Source organism: Lentinus tigrinus (assembly GCF_003813185.1).
Source record: "Lentinus tigrinus ALCF2SS1-7 unplaced genomic scaffold L226scaffold_14, whole genome shotgun sequence".
NCBI classification, from domain to species: Eukaryota; Fungi; Basidiomycota; class Agaricomycetes; order Polyporales; family Polyporaceae; genus Lentinus; species Lentinus tigrinus.
The window spans coordinates 293,308-316,323 of NW_027137923.1; the positions used below are offsets into that span (position 1 = coordinate 293,308).

The following is a 23,016-nucleotide window of genomic DNA, read 5'->3' on the forward strand; positions in this document are numbered from 1 at the left end:
CTTTGGCGCTCTGGTTGGTGACGTTCTCGTCGCTCCTCGGAGTCCTCCGAGTGCGACCACTTGCTCCCGCCTCTCAGCTTTGCACTCTTCAGCTCGCGCATTCTCACTACGCACTGTGTCGTGTAGCGCTGTCATCATGCAACCGAGGACAACAACCGCCACCACACCTCTTCGCCGTCTCGCTCTTCATTCTACTACCACTTGTGCCGCCCCAGCCTCGGCGTACGGCAAGTGCATTCTCGCAACCTACACGGATGTACAGAAGGACACATGCAAGGCGGAGTTTGAGAAATTTGGGACGTGCGTGCGCGAAGCCGTGAGTAAACTACAACGACCTGTCAGTGCAGGAGACATCATACCATGGCCATGTCTAGATGAAGAGGAAATGGTGAATCACCGAAGCGCATTACGACAATTATCGTCCGCTGTATGCAAAGTGTCGGGGCCGAGAAACAATATGATCACCACGCCGTATAATGATATGTTCTGGATGTACATGTACTACCCGTCAAGGCTCATCCTCCCCACCCATGCTCCCCGGAACTCTCCTGGACTCCTGCGCTTCACCAGGTTGTCGCTCTGGCCTTTGGGGTTCGGTCTCGCCAGGTGGGCGAGGCGTGCGGGCCGCGCGCTCACGCATCTGCGCCCGGGCGCGTACGAGCATATTCAGGCTCCGGGTGAGCTGGAACGTAGTGGTATTTGGGAGTGGCAGGAGATCGTCGCTGAGGTTTGGCTGTTGGGGAGGAGGTGGAGGTGGAGGATGTCTGAGGCGTTGGAGGAGGGCTCGCAGACGAATGTCGACAACATATTCGGGTCCGCTGTTGGATGACGTGGATACCATCGACTTGTCGGTATCGTCGCCGTTAAGTGGGAGTGGGGACACGGGCGTGGCGGGTATCGGTTCAGGTTGCAGGGGGTCTGGGGTATCAGGCGGCATCGCTCGTATAAACGACGTCTCGTATGCGATCGTTGTGAGAATGAACTCGAGTATGACGATGGTGAAGTCGAGGGACAGGAGTGTAGCCTTGGATGGCTTGTGGGCTGCGGAAGAGTGAGATCGAGACTACCGTTCAACACGTACGAAGACATACCGATGCCGACGAAATCAAGGACAATTGACCTTCCCTCCGACGCCCCCCTGAACACATGGTTGTAGAAGCATTGTAGGTTGACGAGGAATATGAGGATGAACCAGAACCGTAGAGAACGTTGTGAGTCGATCTCGCGTGGCCGGGAGAACTGAAACTGGGTCGATAGACGACAGATGAACGGCCAGAGACGAGGCGAGAGGAGGAAGGACACCGTATGCAATTGGTAGAGGAGGGAGGTAAGCTGCGTGGCGAAGTGAGCTCAACGTGGGACACAACAAGGCAGGGGCAAGCTTACGGAGTGTATGATGTGTTTTCGCTGGGCATGGCGCATAGGCATGACATGTAGCGTCACCTCCACCGTCCTGGTCGTCGAGGGAGACAACGCGCTCGTGTGCGGGGATGAGAGCGCCAGGGTCCTCGGCGCGCTGTCACGCACGCGTAATCGTAACGCAGTCACGTCGCGGGGTCGCGTCAGGTTCGCGTTTGTCGTCCTCGACGACGTCCAAGGCCACTCCTGCTTTGCTCCTTCCATCACCGCGGCGCCCTGTCGACGCGCAGAAACTCTGATACTTTGCTTGGACCAAGTCCAGCCACTTCGGCTATCCGCGTGTGGCCCCAGGTGGCTCCACATACATTACCTTCACGATGGCCATGAAGAACATGAAACAAACTACACTCTCCTTCACGTCTGCTCAGAGGAAGGTTGACGCTCCCTCTAAACCCACGTGCACGCAAGACGCGACTCCTCGCCCTACCGCATCGTCCTCCAAGACGGCCAAGTCTCAGAAGGGCAAGAAGACGTCTTCCGGCCCGGTCAGACATACAAAGATGGATGTGTACGTCGAAATCCCACCAGCCGCGCGAGGACCGCGCGCGACGCCATCCGCGAGAGCCTCCTCAGTCAGGTCTGCTTCCACCAGGATGTCTGCATACGGACTGCCGAGGAAACCCTCTACGAAACGCAAATTATCTCCTGAACCCGAGGTTGACAGGTGGAAGGAGGGGATCCCCCGTATCACCGTTGACCCCGCATCGTCCCAGCCCATGCCTTCTTCAGGTAAGGCATCTCACTCTAATGTTCTCATCTTCGAGATACCAACGTCGCTGCAGATGACCAAGGAAATCCTCCGAAGAAGCCTCGCTTATTCTCCTCTTCCCCCCTCTCTGCTTTGACGCCCCTGCCTCCCAGTGACGCCCCCAGCTCTGTCCATGGCGCAGACATGGACGACGTCGAGTTCGTGCCCACAAGTCAGTCAGACGAGCTAGAACTCGCCCTCCCTATCATTGAGGAGAAGGACCCCTCGGACGTACAGGAGGTTGTAGATCGTTGGAGGAAGGAGACCCTGCCTGAACCCCCCAGTCGCGCAGACTCTCCCTGCGCGAGCGACCGGTTTGGTTTCCCGCTCAGCGACATCCCAATGGATGTCGATTACAACATGTTCTGCCCGCCCCTGACCATACCCGACACCCCAGTCGCTGAGAGCCGCGGTAGTGGTTCTGGGATCCCCTATCCTCACACGCCTTTGTCCGCGCACGGGGATGTCCTCGAGGTTCCGTCGAACACGACAATGGCCACCTCAGATGCTGCCTGGGCTACCCCGATGTCTCGCATCGAAACGCCGTCACAACGAGACGTCGAACGAAAGGCTCCTGCTCCCGACGTGTCCCCATCGGACGCGTTCCGGTCGTTAACGCCTCCTCCCTCATCCAGTGACATCGAGGAGGAGGCCATGCAGCAGGATGTCCCGATTGTTGAAGCCCTGGATGTCCAGAGCAAGACCGAGCAGCTCATCGCCGATATCAAGGCGCGTGCTCTTGCTGCTGCCCGTTCAAGCCCAGAATTGCCTCGGAAAGAACTTGGGGATCTCAGTGACTCGGATTTGGAGAGTGACAGTGATGACGATGATGATCTTCCGGGACTTGTCGCCCAGCTCATCAGGGATACGAAGGGCAAGGCCAAAGTGTGAGTATCTTGTCTTCGAGTTGCGATGGAGGCGCATATACTGACGCTGCGCAGAGCCAATACCACTCGCCAAGCCGGTCCCTCGAAGTCCTCCCCAACAGCCACCCCACGATACAACCTGCGGCGTGCCTCACCCAAGGCGAAAGCCGCAACTCCCGCCACACAAGTGCGAAAGCGTAGGAAAGCCGATCCTGTCGGGGCTCTCTTGCGTGAGAAGCAGCGTGACGAGCGCAATGGTACCGGCATGGTCCTTCTCCGTGGAGCTGAGGTCACACTGGCCGAGTCCAAGGCCGGCCTGCGCGATGAGATGGAGGATGAGGAAGATGGCTCCAGCAGCGACTCAGATGCAGAGCTTGTCCGGCGAGGTGCGAAGGGCAAGGGCAAGTCGTCGCCGCCGCCCGCTGGTCCTTCTCGAACTCAGAAGGCAAAGCGGAAGGACGACGACGGCAGTGACGATGATGAGTATATAGTGGGGCTCGACTGCGAGGCCATCTTAGGCAAGGAGGGCGGAGAGGCCGTTGGGAAGATCTTGGCGAACGACATCAAGGAGAAGATGGCGCGAGCCCTGGCGAAGCTCAAGGAGGTGCCCCTTGGGGTGCCATTCTGGGCGCGGGCGAACGAGCATGAGGCACACGACGACGACATGGACGCAGAGACACCTCTGCCACCGTTCACGGCGGAAGATGGTGGGAGTGCTATACGACAGACACTGAAGGCTATCGTGCACCGCAATGGTGCGTCCTGTTTGTATATGCACTATGCTTCCTGTTTGGCTGACATTCCACTAGATGTCTCGCAGCTATGCTCGCTCCTGTCGCTTGGCTTCGTCTCGTTGCTCAATACTGAGCAATATGCGGTTGTGGTGCCTTGGTTGTTCACAGTCGGTATGAGCTCGCCCACACCTAGCGCGTTCCGTCAACTGAACATCCTTCCCAGCCTTCTCGGACGTCAACCCTTCCCTCAGCACCCTGACATACGCGCAACTTCTCCGATTGGCTCCGTTGGTCGGCTCGCAGCCGTCTGGACTACGATTATCTCACGTCTTAGTTGCTCTGACGCGTCTCGGAGCTTCCGCAAGTGTGCTTGAGCGTCATGAGTGGATTGAGCATGTTGATGGAGCGTCTCCCTCGACCAGAGCCACGGATGAGGAGTGGAGAGGTGAGATGGCGTATCGTCTCATGTCGTTGTTGGCTGCCTTTGCTCAGTGAGTCGATTTGATATCCACGGCCGGCTGTAGAGCTCACATCATCATAGGTCTTTCGCACGAGACAAGTTGATTGACATCTTACTTGCGCTCGTCCTGGTCGGAATGGATCCAACAACATCTGATGAGCTTCAAACTACTATACGGAAGACGTGCGATATCGTGGTGGGAGCAATGACGCCTTCGCAGGAGTTCGCTGCATGCACCAAGATCGTACCCTTCGGCAAAACTTTGACACCTTCCAACCAGGTTCTCCTCATATCCTTCATCCCCTCAATCTCGCCTGCGACCGTTCGTATGGCACGCTGCATCGCCCGGGCTCTGCTTCTGGACAACATGCCTACCGCTCTCGAATACGAGGATGGCCTTCCGGACCTCACACCGATCGTCGACCTCCTTGCTCCCGCTGCTGGCTCCGGTGGGCCTTTCGACATTCCGGGCAATTCGGAACAGGAAGGATTCTATGACGACTTGACTTGCCGAGTGGCACTTCTTGCTCGCGTGCTGTCTGACATCGATGAGTACACCCTCCGTGCGATGGAAGAATCCCGAAGGAAGGCCGAAGCGCGGAAGAACGGCCATCCTGAGGATGATGACGAGCCGGACAACCATGATGGCAAGGAGGCGAAGTTGACCGTCCTGGAGCAGATCAAGAGGAACCTTGACCTGCTCCATGGTAAGATTGGTACGTCTCAATATTTTTTCGCACACAGATGAGTTTCTTGACGCCCCCTGTCTGACAGTTGACACCCGTGCTGCCCACCTTGATCGTTCGCGTGCCAAGGCAGCGTTGCAGCGGCTTTCGTTCCGCGTCCACTATCAGCGCGTCGCGACCACCAAGTCTGGTCATGGCAAGGCTCGTCCTCGCACAATAGCCGGCTACTTCAGTAACCACTCTAATTGAGTCTTTCTTGTTCCTCTATCCCGGCTAGCCCCATCAGTCTACTCTGATTCTAAAGGCTTCCTAATTCTGTATCGTCGTTCGCACTGTTGTTCGACGAGCACGAATGATATCGCTGCTACCTTACTTCATCCCAGACACTGTAATTTGTAGCGTATACCTGCTCTCCCACTAGTGCTACACTTTATTGTTATAGTATATAGTTGCATTCGGAAGACGATGGTTTCTCGTGTGTGGAGTCTGTCGAGATTCCGGTAAATGTGGCGCACCGGCGCACACCTGCAGTGCACTCATTGCAATCCTGCGCCGGCTGTAACACATGAGGAGGGCGAACGTAACGAATCATGTTTTTGACATACCATGAGGTCCAACTCCGGACACGCGTGGGGATGCGGCCAGCACGGCGAGTTATGTTCTGTGGACCTCACTGGCTGATATGATTAGATACGGTGGACGGCTTCCAAGTTGTCGACGCTCTGCAGATGCCGCAAAGTGCTTGTCGTCGGCAACATCCAATAGTGCTATTGTGGCGCTCGCACATATGTCGAGCGAGGCAACGGGGCTCCCTGTAGTGCGTAACCCATCGTATATGCAAGAAATATGGTTGGCTGGCTGAGTAATGAGCACGCGAACACGATGCACTCTTGGACCGAGCAGCGTCGTGTGAGCCATAGGTCGGGCGCACATTTCTTGGGCCACAGTATCCTGTAAAAGAGGTGGCGTCAAGACAACCCATAAGCCAAACCGTCTTCGAACCCTCCAAACTATCAAACCGCTCCTCACGATGCAGCTCGCCAACAAGCTCTTCATGCTCCTCGCATTCTTCACCGCTTTCGCTGCCGCCATGCCTGCCGCGGAGCCTGAGGCCGTCCCGGGAGACTGCACCTGCAACGCCTGCCACTGCAGCCAGTTGCGGCGCAACGCTGAAGCTTGACCAGCGGCTGATACCAATCATAGGTTAGGTTGACCTTTCATAGTTTCACTGTAGGGGTCGACATTGACGCACCAACAGATAACCTCTACCGTCGGGTCACGTGAAGAGCACCAGCGTTGCGTCCGGAGGAGTATATCATGGAGTTGCATCGGCGGCCTACAAACATTGGTTGTAACGCGCGGAATGAGAATAACTCGTTTGTACGGCGCTTGAATCAAAGGATGAGCGCGGTCGAGAGTCACCGAGTTCCGGCACGTCGGCGGTGAATAAATAGCCTCGTGTCATGCTCGGGTGATACTCAGACCGCGACGCTCTGCGATTTGAGGCGGTCAGTAGATGGAAAAGTGGGTGCTAGAAGCCATGGTTGCGTGGATTTATCGTACACCGTCCTCTTGCTGGGGACGGGGAGCGGTCTAAGAAGCTACTATGGCGGGGGGTAACTAGGAACATACTTTTCCGGTGCATCTTTGCCATCAACACACACTTGCATTTGGCATAGTAGCCATGTCACTCTGCGGCATGTTGTCAGTGGGGGCTGAAGCTGGTTGTCTGTAGATGGGAGAGTACTCCATGGGCTGGGAGTCGGATGAGAGGCACGCCCAACTTGGTTTTCAGGTCGGCCTTTTCCGAACTCCAGCAGGCGCCATGATCATCCGGTCTGCCTTAGCCTACTCATCCCCAATGCCTCGGACCAGGTGAGCGAAGTGTTAATCTCTCAGAAGAGAGACATCTGAAACCCCAGAATAGCTGAGGACCGCGATGCTCGTCTACTGTAGGGGTCGTACCGACGCTTGCAATATGTAGTGACCGAGGTTCGAGACTAGCCAGTACTACCTGTCACGGTCAGAAATGACACTGGCTCTAGTCCACTTTTAAATTGTCGCCACTATGAGGTGACATTTGAGTTGTAAGCCTCTTCAAGTGCACAAAACCGGAACATCTGTGAGTACAATGTCTCGTGTCTGCAATGCGCGAGAATTATTCTTACCAAGTATTCGGAATTCATCTGACATACATATGTTCCCCACATCAGGATCGTCGACCAAGAGGTACAACTCCTATAATTGCACAGACTGCCACGATGACATGCGAGAGAATGCAACCCCCCTTCTAGCCAGTGTTGCTCGCGTCAGCAGGCCCTGGACTTCTCGGAAAACTGACAGCGTAGGTCTTGCTAGATGGCGTCGGCCTCCGAATATGCTCCGAGGGCTACATGTCGAGTCTGACCACCCACGATCAGCGAATGCTAGTGACTTCGTTGGTGCCCTTGACAGAGGGTCTATGGACCAGCAAGGCACTCGTTCTCGGAGGCTCTAGGGCTCTAGGTAGCCTGAGCGGGTCTATATAAACGGGGATCGGAAGACCTATCTGAAGCCAGCACCAAAATCACCCAAGCAGCCATCCTCGCATATATAAGCGAGGCCACTATATGCCACTAGTATACATTCAGTCACTCACCCACCTCAGCTGCGGCATAGCATACTTGATATGCAGCTCGCCACCAAGCTCTCCGTGCTACTCATCGCCCTATCCGCGGTGATGGCGACACCGCAGCCCACGCCCGCTGTGAAAAACAAGTGTGGTTGCAACGAATGCGGTGATCCGATTACGTTTTCGAAGGGAATCGACGGACCTAATGCAATACCACGAAGTGAGGGCATCGTTGCGCTACCCGTTCGCGTGACGACGAAAATTGCTGACTTGTACGGACAGCGCAGTGCTAATCGTACGCACGCACTCTAATGTCGGGGCAGGTGTGCCTTGGCGTCTCCAGGATATGGTGGAAGAGACGCGTCACGCGAAGAGATCGGCCTGTTGCGTCCTTCATCAAAGACTGTACCATTTCGTCACTAGCATATCGTACAAAGGCATTCCTTCTTCATATCCACCAAGCACGTTCAATCATCGGCGACGACGATGACGCACTTGCCAAAATTCTTCCCGCTCTGCACGTCCAAGATCGCCTCGCCGGCGTTCTCCAAACCGCGGACGAGGTACTCCTTGTACTTGATCTCCCCGCTGGCAACGCGCGGCACGAATTTCGAGTAAAACTCATCCACGTATTTGTGGCGCAGGTTCCCGACGATAAAGCCGTGGATATGCAGTTCCTGTGTGACGATCTGCATGACGTTCTTGATGCCGTAGGGAGTCTGCGCGTTGTAGCCGGAGATCATGCCGCATTCCTGCATGAATGACGGAGACAGTGTTAGTCGTATCTGGAGATGTGACATGCAGAGTGCAACGCCACACGCACGATGAAGCGAGCGCCCTTCGCGGCGTTGTCCAGCGCGGCCTCGAGGCTCTCGCCACCGACGTTGTCCCAGTAGCTGTACGTGCCCTGTCAGCGTTGACTGATAACCCTGATGGGCGCAGTTACGCACATGTTGATCGGGCCCTCCTTCTCTAGGACTTTGCGGGTAGGGACCGTCTTGTAGTTAAAGGCGACGTCGGCACCGATGGAGCTCGCGAATGCAACCTTCTCGTCGGACCCAGCTGAAGCGATTACTTTCAGGCCGTCTTCCTTTGCAAGCTGAACGACGGTGCTATATGAGAAGATGATGCATCATGATCAGCCGCGCGCATATGTCATCGATGAGGTAGGGTTCTTGACGTACGCTCCAACGGGACCTGAGGCAGCAGTCACGAACACAACGTCGCCCTGAGGTAATGATGAGCCATGTACGGCGCATACAAGCATATCAGCTCACCTTTTTCGGGGCGGCATATTCCTTCCATGCGTAGTACGACGTTTCACCTATACGACCCTCGTCAGCGCCGAGACTGCTGAAGAGATCCTGAACGAACCTGGCATGCCGCATACACCGATGTATGCGGACCACGGGAGGTTCAACTTGTCGTCAAGCACACGGAAAGCCTGTGCATCCTGCTGGATGGTGTATTGGACAAATGCTAAGGACTAAAGTCAAACATCGATCGATACTCAGGTGGAATTTAGCACACTGACGATAGAAGCCGTACAGGTGGTCGCCTGGCTTTACCGCAGGGTTCTCGGAGCGGACGACGACTCCAACGCCATAGTTGCTGATTCTGTGACCAGACAGTTAGCTATTGCTCTTGTGTTGCCCTTGATACAAGTTTACTTACGGCTCGCTAAGGGTGAATGGGGGCTGTGATGAACACCGGAAACGTCAGTCACGTCGTTGGAGCAGCTGAAGCTGGAAACCGACATTGTAGCTCTTTTTCTCTGGGGCGCGCATACGCCCTCTCAGATAAGGGTCGATGGAGAGCACCAAAACCTTCACGAGGAAGCCGCCCTGCAAGGCAACGTTCTCGAGATCGATGGTCTGGGACCCATCATAGATGGTCGTCTTGCCGGGGACGGGGAAGCCTGTGCGAGTTGGGTGAGGACAGGACGTGGACTTTAAGAACAAGAGAAGACCAGCCGCCGGGAGGGCTGGTACGCACCCTCAGGCACCTCGTTGAAAAGCAAGCGTCCGTTGGTAACTGGGGCCATGTCGTGTTATGTGTGTGTGCTCGATGTCGTCGTCGAAGAACCTGGTAGAAAGACGCAATAAGGCTAGGGTTTATATAGGAGTACGTCCAAGGGCTGAGAGCCTTACTCAGCGGCGACCTCATAGGACCGACGACTGAGAACGACGGGGCCGACGGACAATCTTCTGCGTGATATCAGAACTCTGTGATCCTGTTCTTGTTCAGCCTGACTCAGCGTGTAGTCTTCTCTTGCAAGCTCACGTTACCCGTTTGTTGCCTCATACCTTGCCTAAGTGTATACGCACAAGCAGTAGACTTACGTCACTTGGACCGAGACCCGGGACCGCCGCTAGCCGGCCGTCGGTTTCTACTATAACCGGCTCCTAGCGCCTGCCAACGGTCAGCAACTTCGTCCAGTGGAGGGCAGTCTGTGGATCCAAGACCATCCACATGCCATGGTATGTCCGAGCTGGTAGTATCAAGGGAGGATAATCAGTGTTTGATCGAGCTCGGGCCTCAGAACGGCTCAGTGCTCGAGTCACCTCGGGCTACTCGGACATTAGGCGCCGTCGATGCCCGCTGAGTCTGATGCGCTCGTTTCATCTTCCCAGGCTCACCTTCACGGTGCGCTCTCACGTCGAGCGACTTGCAAGCAGCCACCACAGCGTTGCGACAACCTGGACTCACTCGAAGCTACCTTGAAACGTCCTTAGTTACCAGGCGAGGCGACGCACTCAGAGACAGCGGTAATACGACACCCTAATACCATCCAGTGAAGTATGACAATAACCACTCTTCAGTTCTCCAGTTACTTCTTCGTGCCGGTTTAACCGGATTGAGCCGTCCCTCAATCCTTCTCGGTAACAAGGCCCAACAGTATCAAGTCGTGTCTGTCAAGGAACCCTCATGCAGCCGGGAGTCCAGAAAGCGGCAGTCCATGACGGCCTTCCTGCACCTGCACCTTGCACCGGGCCAAGGTGCAAGTCGAACCGTCGTCGTACTCTACTTGGACTATTTGTCCTGCTAGCGACGGCCTCGACCCTGTACCTTGGCTCCGGTGTCTTGCAAGTGGAGTCCAGCGACCGCACCGTGGTCGTCCCTCTGGACGCCCAGTCAATCCTGACCAAATGCCGCTCCTTGCAAGTGAAACCTGGCCCTCCTGCCGACTTCTACTCTCGTAAACAATCGGACAGGTACCAGGCTGGTACGGATGCTGTTCTAATCCGCAATGCCAAGATATGGACTGGACATCGTAGCGGCCGCGAGGTCCTGCACGGTGACGTATTTCTGGACAGCGGTATCATTCAGGCTGTCGGCCATGTGTCAAGCGGCATTTTGAACAAGTATGCCGATATCACAACACTGGACGCGAGAGGGTACGTGCAGTACCTTGTTGAACGGCTCCCTGTTCTTACATTATCGCAGTGCTTGGCTAACGCCTGGGTTCGTAAGTGAAGTCTACCCAGTAATCCATTCTGACACGTCGCTGGTGCAGTATCGTGGACTTGCATTCGCATTTGGGAGTTTTGGCATCGCCTAGATTCGATGGTGCAGATGACGGCAACTCTAATAAGGGCCCTATCGTTCCATGGCTTAGGGCGCTAGACGGACTCAACACCCATGACGATGGTGATAAACCTCAAAGCCTGTCTCTCAGTCAAGTACCATGCTAACGCCCGTTCCAGCGTACAGACACTCTATGTCAGGTGGAGTTACTACATCCCTCATCCTTCCGGGCTCGCTCAACGCCATAGGTAAGCTGATCTGGACGCACATGACCACGGATAACACTAACTGTTGAGTGCAGCCGGCCAAGGAGTGGTTATGAAGCTGCGTCCCACCAAGGAGCGATCTCCCACCTCGATGCTGCTGGAGCCGCCCGTCGGTATCAACGGTTCTGAGGTCCCTCTCGATGCGACGCCTCGCTTTGGTCATATGAAGTTCGTACGCTCGGCTGATGTATTGTGCTAACCATGGCTGATTGCGACGTGGATCCTGACAGACATGCTTGCGGTAAGTGCCTACTCCAGAGCGGCTCAGGCTGACCAGCTGACATATCTGAGAAGGCGAGAATCCTAAGGCTTACCAGGATACCCGGATGGATACTGTCTGGGCAGTCCGTCAAGCGTGAGTTTCTTGCGGCTTACAGCGCCGGCTATGGTCTCATTCAGGGTGGCGCAGGTACGATAATGCCCGCACCCTCAAAAACGACCAAGATAGTTTTTGTGAGAAAGTATTGTCTGGCGATTGGCGTTCCCTTGGGAGCCAGAAGTATCCCGAAAATCTCCAGTGGCAGCCGCTCGTTGACATCCTGAGAGGAAAAATCAAGGTTACTTCTTCCCAGTCCTTCGGTTCACCCTGATACTGAAGGGATTGCCGCTCCTTGGCAGGTCCAAACTCATTGTTACGAGGCCGTAGACCTCGATAACTTTGTTCGCGTACGTACACCAGCTGTGGATTGCGCTCGCGGGAACCTGACAAGCCCACAGCTGTCGAATGAGTTCCAGTTCGAAGTCGCCGCTTTCCACCACGCTCACGAAGCCTACCTGGTGCCAGAGGTCCTGAAGCGCGCATACAGTAAGACCCTGCTTCTCGGAAACTTGTAGAAGGGCCGACTGACAGCGGGTGAATAGACAACACGCCGGCCATCGCGATGTTCTCGACGTTTGCGAGGTAAGTTCTTGATCACGTTAGCCAGGCGGATACTCAACCGTGCTTGTCACTGTCAGGTACAAGCGCGAGGGATACCGTCACTCTGAGTTCGCGCCCCGCATTCTTGCGGACGAGGGTATCGATGTGATAATGAAGGTGCGTCTTCTCCCTTGAACCTAATCCGCAGAGGTCGTACTGAATGCTGCTGAGACAGTCCGATCACTTCGCCATTCCATCGCGGAACCTCATCGGTGAGGCCGCCATCGCGCATCACTACGGGCTGCCAGAGCATGTCGCCCTTTCGTCCGTCATCAGCACCCCCGCGAAAGTCTTGGGGCTTGACCACCGCATTGGATACGTCAAGGAAGGTTCGTGGCGTCGCTACCTTCCCCGTAATTCATTACTCACGCCGGCTTCTTAGGGTACGACGCAGGTAGATCCGACTGCTCGGACATTGGACGATGTCGTGCTCACGGCTGCGCTCATGGCTAGATATCGTCCTTTGGGACAGCCATCCACTTGCGCTCGGCGCCACGCCCACACAGGTCATTATTGATGGCATCCTGCAATTCCCTCACGCGCACGTCGCACCGAAGCCGGATGCTCACCAAAACGCCCCTATGACGCCGAAGTGGGACGTCGAAACCGCAAGGACACTTGAGCACGACGGCCTTCCACCGCTCGAACCGAAGTTCCGTCCACATATGGTCGTGTTCGCGAATGTCTCGCGGTTCTGGAACATGGACGAAGCCAAGGGAAGAGTTGTCGACGTGTTCGCCGTTCAAGGCCTGCTCAATACCGAGAATTTGGGCATGGTAGTCGCCGATCAAGGGCGGGTGGTCTGCGCTGGCGCCGCAACGTCGTGCGCGTCGTATCTGTCATCCACTGAAGCGACCATCGTGGACTTAGCAGGTGGCGCTGTGCAGCCGGGATTGGTCAACTACGGTGCTGAGCTCGGCCTGTCGGAGATCTTCACAGAGGCGTCGACCAGAGACGGTTACGTGGCCGATCCTCTCCTGGGTCAACCATCGTTTTTTGGCCCGGGTGGATACGTGGCGAAGGCTATTGATGGGCTTCAGTTCGGGACCCGTGACGCTCTGTGAGGGCAATCGTCTATCCTATCTCGTCTCGCTCAAGGACACTGACCGGCGCGTACAGGCTAGCATATCGCGCGGGCGTGACCACGAGCATCACTTCACCATCGCACGCTGCGTGGCTGAGCGGTATTAGCACTGCGTTCTCCCTTGGGGCCCCGCACAAGCTCGCTCGCGGTGCTATTCTGCGCGGCGTCGTAGCGGTCCATGCCTCGCTGACGCACGGAGATTCCCAGCCGAGTATCAGCACGAAGATAGAGGCCATGAGACGGCTCTTGACAGAGGAGGTCGACGGCGACATCGGCGCATGGTTCCAGCAGGTCGCCAACGTGCGTCAATATTGCGGTCCTTCGAGCCTTCGAGAAGTGCTGATAGGATTGAATCAGGGTACGCTACCGTTGGTCGTGAACGTGCACAGCGCGGACATTATTGCAACGCTCATCTCGCTGAAGAAGGAAGTCGAGGCGAAAAATGGCAATGTCATCAAGCTCAATATCGCTGGCGCGACAGAAGCGCACCTCCTGGCCGCCGAGCTATCCGAGGCTAATATCGGGGTCATCGTCACACCGTCGCGTTCTTTCGTAAGTGACTCCTGCACTCTGCGTTGTCGCATGTAAGCTGACCGACCTTGTACAAACTCGCAGCCTTATAGTTGGGATGAACGCCGAACGTGAGTCGCCGTTTACGGCCGTACACTGACGTGAACCGGAGCTGATGCCTGCACTCACCATAGGCTTCCTGGACCGCCGCAAACGGCCGATAGTCTCATTGGCTACCTGATTAAGCACAACATCACCGTCGGCGTCGGTCCGCGTGGGATCGGAGCGATCGGACATCCAGGTGTTATCGACATGGCGAACTCGCGCGCCCGTAACCTGCGCTTCGACATCGGCGAAGTGAGTTAATGTCTGCTTTCTATCCTTGAGGTGTCCCTGACAATCTTCCAGGCGATGCTTGATGCAGGCCCTGGATTACTAGACAAGGCTTCAGCGTTTTCTCTAGGGTCCGTAAATGTGGAGAAGCTGCTGGGTCTTGAGCTTCATGACAAGGAGCGGGACCTGGTGGCTACTGCTGGTGGTGACCTGCTGGACTATGAAGGGAAGGTTATTGCTGTGATCTCTCCTCGGCGCGGCTTGGTTGACGTCTTCTGAACGTGTCGTTTGTGTATTGGATGGAGCTTATATATACCCCTGCTTGACCCGCATGTTTTGTCTGAGCACGAACTTAGACGCTTGCCTGATTGGGTCCAACACTCAGATCTAAGATCGATCGAGCCACCGCGCAAAAACTATCTTCTCTCAAACTGCAGTCTGCTCTCCGCCTTCGCACGACAAGTTCCACTGTCACGATGAGCGACAAGGATGTCAACATGGCCGACGAGGAGATGGACGTCGATGCTGTCATCGCTCAAGGACTGGAGCTGGTAGACATGATCTTACGGCGCAAACCACTCTCCGAGATCAAAGAAGTGATTGCAGCTGGTGCACCGGTCTGGTATCAAGACGACGAGGGGACCTCTCCGCTGCATGCCGCAGCTTATACCGAAAACGAGGAGCTCGTACGCTTCCTGATTGATGAAGGCGCTATTTGGAACGCCGGTAAGCATGGGCTTCAATTTTTTCGTTGGCTTTTTACTGCACGCGGGACTGACCATCAGCCTCACGCAACAGTGGACAACCTGCACAATACCGCGGGGGACGTTGCGCTGTCTCTCAACAACGAGAAATGCTACACCATCATACGGGACGCAGGAATTCGTTCGGGTATGTCATAGCAGCCGGGAATCTCGGGGTTGCGCCATAAGCCAAATTGACCACCTATCATCATTGTTCCGCAGAACTCCTGCTCACGCTCCTGGCAAAGCGGGCGCCAGCGGCAGACTCGCCGTTGAATCTCATCCTCAAGGCGACTGACACGACTCCAGCGGGGTCGACCGACGCGTTCCTGTCCACCAAGCTCGAGTATACGAAGGACGAGCATGGCCAGGACATCTGCCTCGTCAAGGTCAACGAAGCCGAAGAGGTCGGCGTCATGATGGGGTGGGAGCGAGGTATCAGTAAGCAGAGCTTCCTTCCCCCTTCTCGAGATGTGGACTTAGTGAACTAGTGCCAAGTGCAGGAAACCGTCCGCAGGCTGTGCGATGATCATCCGGATGCTGCTGATGGCCTGAAGGTCCTCAACGTCGGGTTCGGTCTTGGAATTGTAAGCAGACATCTCTGTCACGACGGTGGACGACGGAGAGGCAGGTCTGATCCATGCATCCGAGGAAAGTCGGACCAAAGGGCCTCCTTAAGTGACCCCTTGGTCCGACGACTCCTCCCGGATTCGTGGATCAGGCCTCTTTGCGGACGCCGACCAGCTTCCCTCTTCCTGTACCGTTGTACCTACTGACTTGCATAGATCGACAGCCTCTTCCAGAGCTTGCCAACGAAGCCTTCACAACATGTGATTATCGAACCACATCCCGACGTGCTCAAGTACATGCGGGAACAGGGGTGGTACAACAAGGAGGGTGTCAAAATCCTCGAAGGGAAATGGCAAGACTTCATCGAGAGTGAAGCGCTGCTCGCCGTGGGCGGCTTCGACGTCGTCTATACGGATACGTTCTCCGAGGACTACTCAGGTATGTGCCTGCGCCTGCGACCCCTTCTCCGATGGATGGTTGCTTGACGACCTTGGCAGAACTGCACCGATTCTTCGGACATGTCCCGGACCTGCTCGCAGGACCTGAGTCGCGCTTTGGGTTCTTCAACGGCCTGGGCGCCACAAGTGAGTTCATGTTGCTGCGCAACGCGAGGATGTCCTAACAAGCTGCGCCGCAGATGCGTTGTTCTACGACGTCTACACGCACGTATCGGAGCTTCATCTCGATGACATTGGGATCGATGTTGAATGGAGCGACGTCGATGTCTTCGAGGGCGACACCGATAGATGGGGAAAGACGCGAGAATACTTTGCAATGCGCACGTATCGCCTCCCTGTGGGGAAGATGAAGGCTTTCTGAGGTGCTTCCGGGGTTGTTTGTACGCTTGCGCAGCCGATGTTTGTCTGTCTGTGGCCTGTACTTGATTCTTTTCGCAAAGACCGCGCCGGACGAAAATAACAAACGAGGGTATTGGAGAACATGGCATTCGAGGGCAGCTATTGGCACGGTCACCATGGAGGCGAGATAGCAGCGGGGTCGCGCAGCAGCCAATCACTTCCGAAGCACTGCAGAGCCACAGGCGTGGTGCCCGATATACCCAGCGCGCGCGCGAGGCACGCCTCCTCCGTCCTTTCCCCCGCCTTCATCGCCCGCATTCCACTTCCCGTCGACAGGTTCGACTCTTGTCCTCCACTGCTCTTTCTTTGTACGCTGTACTCTAGCACTCCGCTTGCTGTTGCTCGACGCACGTTCCCCGCTTCCCGCCTCTGCACCTCAGCCAGAGCTGTTCCCGGAGAACTCTTTCTTTCAAGCTTTTCAAGTTTACAAGCACAAGCACAAGCAGCATGAACAGGATGGCAGCGCCCCCGCCGGTGTACACGGTCCGTGTCGAGGTCAACCCAACCCAGACGATTGCTTTGGTACGCCGGTCTTGGCTTCAAGTCTGCGCCGTAGGTGGCGTCATTGATCGTCCACAATGCAGCGCCTTCTGAAGGGCATGCCTCCCAACGATGACGTTCCGTATGAACTTCAGCCATACGTGAGTGGCCTGCGCAACCTTACAAAGTTCAATTTCGGTGGCTGATATACGCGTCCGCCCGAAGTACAACAAAGATGTATGGATGGCGAGGCAGCGGGCTGTCCTCACGAAGGGCTCGCGTTACCTTAAGCCTCGTTTCGAGATTATCTTTGCTATCTTCATGCTCCTGTGAGTATTTTCGTCGGTTTGCTTCTGCGATAAGATGGTTCCAACGGGTGGCCACTCGCATAGCGCGTCTCTCGCCGTCCCAATCACCATCTACTACGTTGTCCTCAACGCTCTCCCGCAAAAGCTCGATCGCGTCGTAGAGGAGAACGGTCGGGTGTTCTTCACAGACGAGCGATACTGGCAGGCTCGTGCGGCAAGCGTCGGTTCGTTCCTCGGTCTGTTCCTCCTCGGTTGGGTGCCGTTCTTCCTGTGGAAAGCCCATGTGAGTATTATATATACCTCTCTCTACCTTTCTTGCGGCAGCGGAGGTCTTACACGTGTGATGTCTAGGGCAAGCGTCAAGTCAACCAAATGCTCGCGAAGTTCAGTGCGGAGGACGCAGCCGTCAAGGGACCGGGCGCTCAGGTGCCGCAGTGGTCGATGAAGATGCCAGGTATCGGTAGCAAGGCCCTCGTACGTCCATGTCCCTCTTCTTCTTAGTGTTCGGATCCTGAATCTGCGGCTGTAGCACGTCATGATCACTTATCCCCGTCCGACTATGGTCACGCCCTTCCAGATGGGTGCAACGCTCCCGCCCGTGAGTTTGTATGGCGTATGGATGGCTGCTCTATGCTTACCTATAAAATGAACAGTACCTCGTCAACCAGCCCATTGACCCGAACGCTGGAAACTACTACACGCCGTACATGAGTCCCGGTCATGCGCAGGGGCAGCCCCACCATGCCCCTATGAGCAACATGCCTGGTGTGCCGCTCTATAACGACCGCGACGAGAAGATTCCCGAGTACACTGGGCCCACATCGGACGCCTACCTGCCTCATGAGAAAGAGCGTTTCGAGGACATCAAGGTATAAGGTGGTTGATGACGTCGTAGGAGACTCTACAAGGTTGGATCATGTTGGACATTGCTGCACGACCCACGACATTAAACCGGACCTCTTCTATTCTTTCACGCTATGGTACTGTGCCAACGCTGCCTGCCATTCTGATTCTTGCTGTCCATTGCTACTTGTTATTTTCTGTGCCACGAACTGTGTTTGCTCGGCAAGCGGATATTGTCTTTCCTTCCCCTCAGTGTAGCGATCATCTTTAGTGCTCTGTGCAAGATGTCTTCCTAGTGGAATAAAGGTTTTGGGGCGTATACTGTGTGAGGAGCGAATCGGTCTAAAGGGTGAGGAAGAGTGTATCCCTCAAGTTCTCCAGGCTGTTTCCGACTTTTTCGGAGCTCATGCTCGTAGCGCGTCATCCACCCACGACTTCTTATACCCTTACTTGTAACTTGCCTTGTCCCTTCACGCACTTCGTCCTAGCCATACACCTCCAGTTTGCATTGAATCCTTGTCATTGAACGGCCATGACTATCTACAGCTTGTACATTTTCGACAGGTACGGTCTCGCTCGCGTCCAGCTCTCCGCGTCGACACAACTGACGCGTTTCCCAGACACTGTGCCTGTGTATATTACCAGGACTGGCATCGCACCGTCCGCCCAAAGATAGCTGTGGAGGGTGGCATGTTGCCGGCAGTCTATGCGCCAGTGTACCCACAAGCCAACCCCGAGACGATGTACGGCAACCGCAACACGCTCTCCGCGCCGACATCTGGGATCGTCGTTGCAGTGAACGACGATGATCCTCATGCCCTGCTGCAGACACAGGCGCAAAGTCCGATTGCGCCCCTTCCACCACCACCAACGTCGTTGCTATCGTTTGATGAGGAGGCGAAGCTGGTTTATGGTGTCGTGCTCTCTTTGCGCAACATGATCAAGAAGCTCTCCGGAAAGTGCGTACCTCATCTCTTCCCATCACGCCGCCTCGCATATCCCACTTCCAATCCACTTCCACTCGCATGCCTCTTTCTGTCTCCGTATTCGCGTTCCTGTATGTATCAACCTCCCTTCGCGCCCACAGGGACGAGCAGTTCGTCAACTACCAGACATCGACGTACAAGCTGCACCTTTTCGAGACGCTCTCTGGCTACAAGTTCGTCATGCTGAGCGACCCGGCCGCGGACTCGCTCCGCTTCGTCCTCCGCCAGATCTATTCGGGCCCGTTCCTCGAGTATGTCGTGCGCAACCCGCTCGTCGAGATGGACTCAAAGGAGCGCGGGATCGATAACGAGTACTTTCGTATGAGCACCGACAGGCTCGTTAGGGGCCTGACGGTTTTCCAATGATACCCTTGCCCCTTGGGATACCCTCTGATGGCCGGATGCTGGGTGAGGACAACATCGGTCCGCACTTTAGTAGCGGTGGTGTCGTGCCGGTTATGTGTCGATTCCCGAGCGGTGAGTCGAAACGAACACCTTTCTGACATACCTTCCCGGATGGAGCTTGTGCATGGCTCAGGCCGGCACCGTTCTCCTTGTAGGGGTCGTACAGATCATGCGGGTATCGCCTCCCGCACCGTCTTCCGGTTCCGGATATGTTCAAAGTGGACGGCAAGCCTAGACAACATATCCGCTCACTCTCGACACCTCCAATAGTACCAGGTATGTCGCGACTAAAGGTAAGCACAGTCATTCACAACTCACGAACATGCTGAAGAAACTCGCGCTCCGTCCCACAGTCAGCCCGCACATTCACGCGCTTCCCGGCCGAAGTGTATCCCTGCTACCTCACGTCCATCTATGAACGCGCTGAAAATGCCACAAGGCATCGTAGCACGCACACCAGAGGATAAAGGAGGGGGATCAGCATGGGGTCCGTGTAGAGGCGTGCATACCCTTCCTGCAGGACGTCGTGCGTGTTGCACGTCTGCCATTGTCCAGCATGACGAACGAAGCGTTTGCCCTTCTCTGCGAGATTCACCGGTACGGTCTTCCGGACTACGAGGACCCCCGAGATGGAAGCGCAGTGAGAAAGTGCTTTGACTACACAGCGAACCCGTTAGCGGGCTTGCTCTGGCAGCTGCGGATACAAGTAGGGCTAGCTACATTGGGGAGCTGTACATACGACGGCGCATGAAGGCCTGGGAGAAATACTAAAGCGATTATAAGATGGGGGACGTGTATCCGGATACCGTCGAATCGCTGGGCATCGCAATCGCCATTACTTGGGGAAGGACTCTGCGACAAGGAGGAACAGCCGAGCGGTAAAGGTCAATGCAGCAGTGATACCGTTACCTTCGAGCCCTCGTCCTCCGTGACTGTTCGCGTGCATTCCGGCAATGCGTTGACTCCCTCTGCGGACGAGTGCCTCACAGTGGAGAGCCTGCGATCCGGCCCAGGCCGACTCGAATAAATTACATATCATACAGGGATTTCCAAGACGGGTGTCGATCTATGAGGCTGGATACACCGATGTCAGGAAGTGATTCTGGGTCGGGGTGTCGATCGTCGATTCCACAACACTGTTGCCGAGTCCGTCAATTCCACTAACTAAGCACTAGCCTCCTCCGCAACCGTCTCCGCCTCCTGTTTCACTTCGTCTCATTATCCTCGGATGTGTCTTCGGCGGCGAGTCGTTCGTCCTCGAGCGAAGTGTCGCCCGGAGGAGGAAGCGACTCACCCAACGAACCGATCACCCTGGAGTTGAAATGAATGGATCCCTGGCCAATAGACAGGCTGGACAATTGCGAATCAACCCGGTATCGATTGACTTCTTGCAAGTCGAGGAGGAACCGCGATACGAGGATTGACGTAATGCTATGGAATGACAGATTCGTATCAGCATGCAGCTGGAAATGTGGAACATACGGATCTGTGAAGACCGTGACCAAGCTAGCGGGTTGGAAGGCATTAACGGAGATCTGAGGCAAAGATGAAGTCTTTACAAGAGAAGGTATTTCAGTTGCAAAGACGTACAGAGAGCAGCGTAAACAGCAGGTGGAGACCGTTCAGTATTGCGAGGATACTGGGTAAAAGTGAATATGATGCAGACAAAAACGAAGCTTAGGTAGAAACCTTACATAAAGTATATCGTACCTGAGAGCAGTGTAGAACTTAGCTCTGGGGACATACTAGCACAGACGAAACAACGTACCATCTCGAAGGAGTGTTCCTGCATAAGTATGCTTGCTCTGTTCTCCTGCGGCAACCTGCACCAATCGAATAGTACGGTATGTTCCGAACCATGTTACACCCAGGACAATGAGATCCGCAACGATGAGGCAGATCCTAGAGATGATGATAACTGGGGGTTATATCAGCATATATCAGACAGGAACCACCAGATCGGCAGGTTACGAACAGCTGCGAAGTCTAGTGAGTATGATAGTCTCAAAAGTCCTGAAAGTAAGTCGTACTCACTCTTTGTTGAGCTGCATGGATTCATTTTCCTCATAGATACATCCCAGCATTGGCATCGTAGTGGCGTTCAACCAACGATAACCAGCCTGCTTGAGGATGAAAATTGAAGTGCACGTGCGAATCAATTGAACGCAACTCACGAAGTTGATCCCCATAGGTACGGAAGACAACAAAAGAACGAGCATACCCAATGGCCATCTAAGGTGAGATGGGCACAGCCCGGATGTTCGTAAGGCAGAAAATACTGCAGCGGCATCATATAAGACCAATGCACGGAGCGCATGAGTCTCATGAGACAAACTGACTGGCCCAGGGAAAGAAAGGCAGTAGTTCAATCGTCAGATCGGCCTTCACAACGATGTCACAGCTAGGTCAAATGCGGTTTCAGTCGCGCATTGAACGGATCCATGATAGAAATCAACACCTCTGCACAGTCGGTCTATGAAAACGTTGCATACGGTACAACATTCATGCGACAACGAACCTTGACTGATGTAGGACTTGGAAATTGGAGGATCTGAGCCAGCAGCGACAGGTATCTGTTGCTCAGAAAGAGGACGGATGCCCCAGTAAATCTTCTCTTCCAGAAGAGGTCGATTTCCTGCGGGAGGAGCGCCAAGTATTCCAAGGCTATCAACGCTGCGCAAGAGATGGCAGAGACTTTTGAGTTGACCATCAGGCTCATGCATGATGAAAAACTCACAAGCGGCCGCAACGGCACAATAATCGCCTTCCACACTAAAGGATGCGCTCAATGAGCGCGATAACTTCACATAACTATTGTCGGAAGAACAACGTACAAGCTCTGGAAAAAGGCTGCAGAGGACATCTCGCAGTAGGATCCAGTTCACGTCTGAGATATGAAGAGGCAGAAGCTAACGAAGCTCGCATTTATACCCTCGAGCTTGTAGATGAGCCCACACGAGCAAGGCACAGGACATGAGAGCCAGGACCTCCAAAAGGCAGTGGTGCCATCGTTGAGAGGCCCAGGACATAGAGCGGCGATGATATATGTGTGTCTTGATAGAAGGAGATGAAGAGACAAGAACGACGCCGTACCTCATGACCATGGCCATGAAGCCCAAAATTGTGCACCACTTACAGCGTCCGGAAGACCGTGACGCCCCTGATAAGATCGGGATCTCGCTTCGATTCGCGCGCCCGATGTTCTAATGCCGCAACGAAGTCAATGCATATAATCTATCATCGAATACATCCTGTCCACACCTCATGCACGTCTCCACCGTCGTGATGCCCATCATCCTCAGTAGAACGCAGCCAGGGCTCTCCACTGGCACATAACCTCACCCCACTCACACCGACACCACTCTCCAGTACCCTCCACCCCGGCGAGGGCGCTAGCGACGGACGCAAACCGTTCGCTACGCCAGCACCAGCACCGAAGCTATGATAGCACCCGCACCAGTTCGCTGTTGCCATGGTCAGAGTACCGCATATCCTTGCGAGAATGTCATGCGAGTCACACGTCAAGTCGAACGTGCCCGCCTCTATAGGTTGCGATGCCGTTGTTCTACGCCGCTCGCGATCTCGCGGGTATCCTTGGGACTGCACGCACTCACGTTCATCAAGGTGATGTTCGCGCTTCGGTGCGGATACGATAGCAAT

The 23,016-nt window shown here is 55.1% G+C and overlaps 9 protein-coding genes across 9 annotated transcripts; 5 read left to right on the forward strand and 4 right to left on the reverse strand.

The window, feature by feature from the left end:
• Window positions 1-249: 249 nt before the first annotated feature.
• Window positions 250-1,487, reverse strand: L226DRAFT_613565 (uncharacterized protein). The gene is made up of 3 exons (XM_067686525.1): window positions 1,387-1,487; window positions 1,092-1,332; window positions 250-1,041 (listed from the first exon to the last, which is right to left on the reverse strand). The coding sequence occupies exons 1-3, from the start codon at window positions 1,426-1,428 to the stop codon at window positions 509-511; spliced, it is 816 nt and encodes a 271-aa protein (XP_067534749.1). The 5' UTR covers window positions 1,429-1,487; the 3' UTR covers window positions 250-508.
• Window positions 1,488-1,608: 121 nt separating this feature from the next.
• L226DRAFT_560859 (uncharacterized protein) lies at window positions 1,609-5,432 on the forward strand. The gene is made up of 7 exons (XM_067683391.1): window positions 1,609-2,148; window positions 2,202-3,054; window positions 3,109-3,788; window positions 3,843-3,938; window positions 3,991-4,258; window positions 4,309-4,943; window positions 5,002-5,432. The coding sequence occupies exons 1-7, from the start codon at window positions 1,737-1,739 to the stop codon at window positions 5,160-5,162; spliced, it is 3,105 nt and encodes a 1,034-aa protein (XP_067534750.1). The 5' UTR covers window positions 1,609-1,736; the 3' UTR covers window positions 5,163-5,432.
• Window positions 5,433-5,450: 18 nt separating this feature from the next.
• On the reverse strand, window positions 5,451-6,618 carry L226DRAFT_84519 (uncharacterized protein). The gene is made up of 4 exons (XM_067687285.1): window positions 6,546-6,618; window positions 6,166-6,406; window positions 5,943-6,100; window positions 5,451-5,864 (listed from the first exon to the last, which is right to left on the reverse strand). The coding sequence occupies exons 2-4, from the start codon at window positions 6,240-6,242 to the stop codon at window positions 5,584-5,586; spliced, it is 516 nt and encodes a 171-aa protein (XP_067534751.1). The 5' UTR covers window positions 6,243-6,406; window positions 6,546-6,618; the 3' UTR covers window positions 5,451-5,583.
• A 1,373-nt stretch (window positions 6,619-7,991) lies between these two features.
• L226DRAFT_464361 (NAD(P)-binding protein) lies at window positions 7,992-9,568 on the reverse strand (the record flags this gene model as incomplete). Its single annotated transcript, XM_067675856.1, has 10 exons — window positions 7,992-8,276; window positions 8,348-8,420; window positions 8,475-8,636; window positions 8,709-8,752; window positions 8,802-8,848; window positions 8,899-9,003; window positions 9,059-9,141; window positions 9,199-9,221; window positions 9,282-9,442; window positions 9,520-9,568. 10 exons carry the CDS (start codon window positions 9,566-9,568, stop codon window positions 7,992-7,994), a joined length of 1,032 nt encoding a protein of 343 aa, XP_067534752.1.
• Window positions 9,569-10,168: 600 nt separating this feature from the next.
• Window positions 10,169-14,510, forward strand: L226DRAFT_535646 (uncharacterized protein). The gene is made up of 21 exons (XM_067680953.1): window positions 10,169-10,292; window positions 10,347-10,922; window positions 10,972-10,989; window positions 11,042-11,175; window positions 11,232-11,300; window positions 11,354-11,486; window positions 11,549-11,559; window positions 11,613-11,673; window positions 11,728-11,875; window positions 11,937-11,984; window positions 12,036-12,123; window positions 12,180-12,219; window positions 12,276-12,354; window positions 12,413-12,566; window positions 12,620-12,631; window positions 12,691-13,297; window positions 13,357-13,621; window positions 13,679-13,873; window positions 13,937-13,962; window positions 14,026-14,188; window positions 14,240-14,510. The coding sequence occupies exons 2-21, from the start codon at window positions 10,453-10,455 to the stop codon at window positions 14,441-14,443; spliced, it is 2,925 nt and encodes a 974-aa protein (XP_067534753.1). The 5' UTR covers window positions 10,169-10,292; window positions 10,347-10,452; the 3' UTR covers window positions 14,444-14,510.
• Window positions 14,511-14,676: 166 nt separating this feature from the next.
• L226DRAFT_546108 (S-adenosyl-L-methionine-dependent methyltransferase) lies at window positions 14,677-16,296 on the forward strand (the record flags this gene model as incomplete). The annotated part of the gene is made up of 7 exons (XM_067682396.1): window positions 14,677-14,890; window positions 14,963-15,055; window positions 15,130-15,348; window positions 15,406-15,494; window positions 15,693-15,915; window positions 15,975-16,061; window positions 16,115-16,296. 7 exons carry the CDS (start codon window positions 14,677-14,679, stop codon window positions 16,294-16,296), a joined length of 1,107 nt encoding a protein of 368 aa, XP_067534754.1.
• Window positions 16,297-16,578: 282 nt separating this feature from the next.
• L226DRAFT_535648 (uncharacterized protein) lies at window positions 16,579-18,282 on the forward strand. Its single transcript, XM_067680954.1, has 7 exons — window positions 16,579-16,856; window positions 16,919-16,975; window positions 17,040-17,143; window positions 17,207-17,405; window positions 17,474-17,596; window positions 17,652-17,720; window positions 17,776-18,282. Exons 1-7 carry the CDS (start codon window positions 16,791-16,793, stop codon window positions 17,995-17,997), a joined length of 840 nt encoding a protein of 279 aa, XP_067534755.1. The 5' UTR covers window positions 16,579-16,790; the 3' UTR covers window positions 17,998-18,282.
• Window positions 18,283-18,416: 134 nt separating this feature from the next.
• Window positions 18,417-19,342, forward strand: L226DRAFT_487714 (snare-like protein). The gene is made up of 3 exons (XM_067677207.1): window positions 18,417-18,529; window positions 18,586-18,924; window positions 19,053-19,342. Exons 1-3 carry the CDS (start codon window positions 18,498-18,500, stop codon window positions 19,315-19,317), a joined length of 636 nt encoding a protein of 211 aa, XP_067534756.1. The 5' UTR covers window positions 18,417-18,497; the 3' UTR covers window positions 19,318-19,342.
• Window positions 19,343-20,394: 1,052 nt separating this feature from the next.
• Window positions 20,395-22,420, reverse strand: L226DRAFT_535650 (uncharacterized protein). The gene is given in 12 exon segments (XM_067680955.1): window positions 20,395-20,787; window positions 20,839-20,891; window positions 20,947-20,995; window positions 21,051-21,066; window positions 21,125-21,274; window positions 21,379-21,382; window positions 21,393-21,476; window positions 21,531-21,634; window positions 21,696-21,759; window positions 21,875-22,029; window positions 22,094-22,128; window positions 22,191-22,420. The coding sequence occupies 12 exon segments, from the start codon at window positions 22,217-22,219 to the stop codon at window positions 20,562-20,564; spliced, it is 969 nt and encodes a 322-aa protein (XP_067534757.1). The 5' UTR covers window positions 22,220-22,420; the 3' UTR covers window positions 20,395-20,561.
• Between the last annotated feature and the right edge of the window lie 596 nt (window positions 22,421-23,016).